General features: G+C 43.9%; 1 protein-coding gene across 2 annotated transcripts in view; it reads right to left on the bottom strand.

Moving 5' to 3' along the window:
• The window catches only part of LOC103482332 (aryl hydrocarbon receptor-like), a 38,615-nt gene continuing 32,100 nt past the window's right edge, over positions 1-6,515 (bottom strand). The window contains exons 10-11 of one of the 2 annotated variants that reach the window (XM_008438429.1): positions 4,792-6,484; positions 1-3,255 (exon numbers count right to left, since the gene is read on the bottom strand). In XM_008438429.1, the coding sequence (XP_008436651.1) occupies positions 3,193-3,255; positions 4,792-6,484 (1,756 nt within the window). In that variant the 3' untranslated portion in view covers positions 1-3,192. The remainder of the gene's footprint in view (positions 3,256-4,791; positions 6,485-6,515) is intronic. The other variant, XM_008438437.1, reaches the window with a different exon arrangement.

The raw sequence follows: 6,515 nt of genomic DNA, 5'->3' as shown, positions 1-6,515 counted from the left end.
GCAGTAGAATGATTACACATGTTTATGAAAAAAAAGGCATATAACAGTATACAAAGCCATGTTATATAATGATAAAATATATAGTTTAAGTACTTGGTTAGATAAAATTCAATTACATTTTTCTTTCCTTTTTTTTTAATACAAGAGCAGACATATGGCAGCTGTCAGAGCACATGTTAGTTCACCAACATGGCTCTGACTAACGTTAGGCTCCAAGTTTTTCATAGTGGCTACAGTCATCAGCTCCCCCTGCTGGTGAAGCAAAAAAACATCAACAGCCATGAAGAAGGCCTCAACAATCAGATCTTTAGGTTATCACTGAATACAAATTCTCATTTGCATATTCTGTTTTCATTAAAATATACCCATGAACATACACGACAGTTGTGACGGAAATTTAAATACTGAGTGGTTTCCTGCAGAAGAGCAGGAATCCATGAAGCTGCCATGTTACTGCAGATGTAGCTCAGCTTTTTGAGACCCCCCACATCGTTCTGTAGTGTGAAGAATTTTGCAAAAAGAGTAGAAAAAGCTGGAGTAGCAAAGAAAGTTGAGACCTAAAAGCATTGTTACATTCTCGCTTTCTTTCATCAGGCCTCGCCGCCGTTCCCTTTTCGTCGTCGTTTGTCCTGGTTAGATGCAGATGAACGCGCTTTCTGATGCAGAGAACCACGTAGACACAAAGCAAAACGTTTCCTCGACAACATGGAATTTCTGCTGAAAGTTGGGATTTATCTGAAGGCACAGGGCACAAGTTTGGGTGTGTCTTTGTGTTGGAGTTCAGTGTTTGAATCACAAGTCTGAGCCAGTCTCACATTTCATCTGCTCGTTGTCTCAATACCTCTTAAGCTATTGTAAACAACCTGACGCCGCATAGCCACACAGGGCATTTAGGAAGCTTGCATTCCGATGAACAAAAGACCTTGTTACTATTCTTTTAAACCTGGGCTGGAACTCTGTAGCGTGATCACAACATTTTCTACTCTAGTCCAAAGAGTAGATGTTTTAAAATGGACTCACACGTGTCCAGTCTGGGTCACAGCACCGCTCCAGATCTGACAGAGTCTACTGATCCAAAGGTCCAACCTGGTTTTAAAACAACAGTTTTTCAGGAACAGGATGAAGAGCAATGGTTTTTCAGATGATTCTGGAAACCTGCCTCTCTCCCAGGAGTCAATCTCCAAGTAATTTCAAAAGTTGGGACAACGCCTTTGCATTGTCTCAATGCAAAAGCATTGGGACAATGTCTGAGCTTCCTCGCAGGCTTTTTATGCTTTAGTGGTAGCATGATCAACTTCAAAAGAGAGCAATGAGGAAAAGATTGAGAAAGCATGACTTGTAAAACAGAGCTGAAGATGATGTTCTCTTCTCCCTAAACAGAACTCCAAAATTTCATCTAAATGATGCACCAAACTTTCAGAGCTTTCCATTCAACACATATGGCCAAATAAGTGCTTGACCATTATTCCCAGCAGTGCAACACCTCCTTCCACCTGCAAAGCACAGTGGTGTAGGACTGATGATCTGGGCCTCCATTGCAGTCACAGAAGCTGGGCACCTTGCAATCTAATAGGCATTAGACTTCCTATAATCTCTACGTTCCAAAGTGTTCCTCGTGAGGTAAGCCTGTATGCCTGCAGCTAGGCTAAAACTGTGTCAAGCTAACAATAAAGTGAGATTTTATCCTTGGTGTTAAATTGCATCATTTCTGCCAAAGGAGAATGTTGAGTCTACTGAATAATAGGGCGCTCTTAGTTTTTCACAAACAGCTCCTCCATTTTGTATGTATTTAATAAATTAAGGCAGAATGTAGAAACTGTATTTTTATCTGAAGTTAGATTTAAAATTCTCAGGACTTGCTATCAGCTACATCTCTTTTATCATGTTCTGATTTATGAAAGCCTTAGAATTAAAACAAGATGCACTTAGTTTTTACAACGACTTATGAAATTTTAGAAATGCTTGTGAAGCAACAAAGGCATATATAGTTTAAGAAAAATCAAAGAAAGATATTCTGGCGCCCCCTACTGGACTGACGGCTTTATATAAACTTCGAGATTATTTTTATACTGCAATTATTTCCTCCAGCATGTTGAGCACAACAATCTCATCAATTTGAAAAATGCAAGCTAGTTTGTGACTGACACTTAGTGGTTGTGTTTGGTATTACATTTCAGAACCACCAGGGTCAGTTCAGGTCCGACAGTAAATAGTGGCTGCAGAAGGCGTTAGGGTCAGATGCAAACAGATCATTATATGGTGTTATACATTTATTTTGGGCTGAATCATCTACTGCATATGCTTTCAATTAGCAGGTATTCTTTCATTAGAAATAATTTCAATGGCTATGTTGGACTCTGGAGGCTGAACTTTCTGCTGCATGTTTGCTCAGTCTTTTCTGGTTTTATAGAAGCAGCTGAATGGCTTGCAATTAAAAGCTTGTGTGAGGGGAAGCTTTGGTTGTTAGCTTGCTGCGGAGGTGAATGTGAATAAGGCTTTTATAAACCTAGTGAGACTCCAGAAGGCACTTAAAGTGGGGTCCAGATGGGATCTGGTGCAGCGGAGTGCACCAGATGCTTATGTTCAAACTCAAAATCTCTTGAATCATTTTCCCAAGAAGTGCATTTCTATAGACTGCACATAGATGAACATATGCCGATGCATTCGGCATGTGTGGGGTTTCAAGAGCCAAAGCATTCTGATGTAACAAACAAATCTAAAAAAAAAAAAGGCACATAAAAAAATGAAACAAATAAATATACAATTACATCAACCAGTTTGACAGTTTCATTTAAAATGTACAGATTTAATCTGATATCTTATTCATTTGAAGGCACAGTTCAATATTTTTACCCAGATTACCAAGTCTTTTAGAAAAACTTTAGTGATTGCAATAAAACATCAAGTTCAGATGTGTTGGCAGGAGCTCAGGTTTCCCTTATAAGACATCTTTGGTTGGCTCCATCTGCATCCTGGTAAACACACTTGTAAATTCATACTTCATTGTTACTACTGTATATCATCACGAAAGCAACAGCCGATAAGCAGAGAGACAAGCATTTGTGTAATTGTACAAAGAAGTATAAAACACATGTATAATATTAGAACATATGCGTTGTTGTGGATAAGCACTGATACAGGCAAGCTATACCGAGTTTGTGTCGCCGTGGAGTCGATGGGCGAGGCTGCGTTCTACTCCATGAGAGCACGGTTGATGAAAACTCCTGGAGCCTGAGCGGAGACTCTGCTGTTCTGCTGAATGGACGAAAAACATGTCAGCAAAGGGGCGGAGCAACAAATACATCCAACCACTCCGCCAAAGTTAAATATTCAATTTTATAATTATTTCTGAAGGTCTTTAAACTTTTTATGTGGATTTCACATTCAGTTGCTTCTTGTGTTTTTGTTGATGGAAATAGAATGAGGGCAGCACTTTGCTCTGCTACTTCATCCATATAGATGATTGAGTGTGTTCCAGAAAGAGCCATGCAAGCCCAACCATGACATAATGGTCAGGCTTGCAAACAGTGTTAAACTCTGTTTAATAGTGGAACAGCGTTTGGGGTCTTTCTTTGCTTTCCTCAAAGCTCAGCTTTGTCTCATTACTCTGTAAAACCTTTATTCTTAATTTTTATTCTGTTTTCCTGAACTTAATCTTAATGAGTCCTTGAGGACTCTACAATTCTAAGATTTTAGCAAAAGAAATATTGAGTCAACTTCAGAATTATTGGAGAGAAACAATGAAAAAATTTCCAGTCTGGTTTGAAATCTGTCCAGAATGTTGATCTTTCTGCCATGGATTATAATTTCGTACTTTCATCATCTGAACCGTCGGATACGCTCAAATTCTCGGTTCCATCCTGGTTTAAACCAAGTAGGAATTTTTCAGTTCCTCTTGGTTACTTAAGGGGTACCACAAGGATTCGTTGTGGGTCCACAGCTGTTATATTTGATTATGTTCCCTCTGGGTTCTTCCCTCTTTCTATTGCTTTGTTGATGATATTCATAGTTACCCACCAGTTGAACCAGACAGGACCAGTCCAATGCAACAGCTCCTGAACTAAATGTAAGTTCAAACTGTTACATCACACTTGGACTTTGGCAATGCCCTGTGTGCTGGTCTGGACCAGTCTTTGTTCCAGTGCCATTGTTTCAGATTACAGCCGTCTTGTTTAGTTCCTATTTCTGTAATCAGCAAGCTCCTTATGATCCACCAGCAAGTTTTAAAGAACCAGACTAAATTAGGTTTAAAATTAATCTAATTTGCTGTGATGGACTGGTGACCTGTCCAGGGTGACCCCGCCTCTCGCCTGTTGACCGCTGGAGATGGGCACCAGCTCCCCTCATGACCCTAATAGGGATAAGATAATGGATGGATGAATCCAAATTGAGTGATTTTATTTTATTTTTTCTCTGCTTGATTAGAAAAAACACATGGCATTAATTACAATATGGCCATAAAATATTTTCCAAGTAATTTTTTTAGAAATGCAATTATGTTTATTTGTTTCATTTAACTAATTCATGTCATAGCTCTGATTATTCTTGCCACACAGTAAAATCTTGTTCACCTGGAGCCTTACTGACCTCTATCAGAGCTCATGACGCTCTGGTTTATGATCAGTGGTACATTTGATCATGAGGTCTGAGGAATTACAGGAGTTGGAACCTAAACCAGTGTGTATCACATGCTAACTGAGTGACAGTGACACATTTAACTGTTGTTCAGTGTGCCGTCTCTTTCTGGAGCTCATTCTGTGCTTGTGGTGGTGTGTTTTCAAGGCTGTTTACCTGTGTCTGTGTATTGCTGTCCAGGTAGTGCTGTATGTTACAAGAGTCCTCTGCAGGGGCCGTCCCAGGGGCCAGAGGGGCGATGTTGGCCATCTCCTGGTTGACGGCTGACGGGCCCACTGGAAGCTCACTGTGGTTCCACTGTAGGTAGCTGGAACTCTGATCCAGAGTCACATTGGCCCCGTTGAGGTCTGGGGGACCATAGTGAGATAAAAGTTTTACCCCTGCTGGGTTGGAGGAAAAGCGCTGCTGGAACATGCAGCTGCTGTGGGCGTCCTGGCTGCCGGCTAGCCCCGGACCCACTTGCTCCAGGTGTCTCAGTCTGCTGACGCTGCTTGGACAGAAGCCAGAACTAGGGAATGTTTGGCTCCCTGGATGTTGGCTCTGGAATGTGGACATGGGCTCATGTCTGTTCTGGATGATGCCAGCATGCGGCTGCTGCTGCCGGCTCTGAGGCCACTGCTGCACAGGAGCGCTGTGGTTCTCACACACCAGACCCTTCTGCAGAAACTTTGGATCACAGCCACCGGGACGTATGGAGGTGAAGTTGCTATAGGGAATCGTGGGTGGCACGACAGTTTGTACACCAGGTGCTGTGTTGCTCGGATGCTGAGCAGACTTGTGCAGGATCTGGCCAGTTGCTAGTTCTGGTCCCTCCATGCTGCTTCCCAGCTGCAGGAGCTGCTGGGCCTGAACAGAACTGCCCTGAGAACATCCGGCTGGCATGATGGATGCCTGCTGCTTCTGGCAGGGTTGGGTAGAAGGGAAGGCCTCTGTCACTGAGCTGTTGGGTACAGTGAGCGCTGGGAGATCTACAGCCGGGCTGAAGATGTCATGCAGCTGCAGCTGCTGCAGCGGCGGCAGACTGCTGTCAGTGTGACCCGGTTGGGACCGTTTGTGGCTCCTGCTGCCCATCGGAGCGGACTCCACCAGACTCTGGTTTGAAACCACCGAGTCATCTAGGTGTTCATAGCAGCTGCTCACCGAGGAGTAAGAACAACTGGGGTTGGGAGTCTGGAAGAGCTGTGGCTCACACAGTTCAGAGGATGAGAAATTCTTGACTTCTGTAAGGCAGCTGGAGGTGAGGCTGTCCAAGCACTCCCCCGCCCTCTCTTTGAACACCGAGTCAATAAAGTCTACTATCTCATCGGTGATGAAGTTGTCCAGATCCGACAAGCCAGGACTTCTCTGAGGATCCTCTTCCTGGTGGAACCTCTTAAAGCAGTTTTCCATCTCCATCATCTCAGAATCGTCCACCTCCAGGTTCTCCAGAATGTCCTCAAAGTCTCCGCTGTTAGTCAGCTTCTCCAGGCTGTCGATTACAGCCAGCACTGACTGCTTGGTCTCCTCCTTCACCAGCACGGGTTCAGCTGGCATGTCTGACGAGTTCTTCTCCTGCCACTCGTTGCTGGCTACAGCGACCAGGGCGTGGGTGTCCATGAACACCTCGTCCACAGGTAGGGGGGTGTCCACCGCCTGGCTGTATATGCTTTCATCCTGACTCATGAAGCAGTCCAGAAGGGAAGTGGGGGGCATGATCCTCTTGGTATTTCTGCTGTCAAACATTTTGTCAAACTGGACCTGTGAGATGTCCATGGTGGGCCCAGTGTTGTAGAGAATGGCCTCTCCCGTGGCGCAGCTGAAGGGCAGCTGCAGCCACCGCTGTCGCAGGTACTCCTCTCCCTCAGCGTTGCTGAAACAAAGAAGGCAGAACACATGAGGAC

Source organism: Poecilia reticulata, linkage group LG2 (assembly GCF_000633615.1).
Source record: "Poecilia reticulata strain Guanapo linkage group LG2, Guppy_female_1.0+MT, whole genome shotgun sequence".
Classification (NCBI taxonomy): domain Eukaryota; kingdom Metazoa; phylum Chordata; class Actinopteri; order Cyprinodontiformes; family Poeciliidae; genus Poecilia; species Poecilia reticulata.
This window is presented reverse-complemented; position numbering and strand designations above follow the sequence as displayed.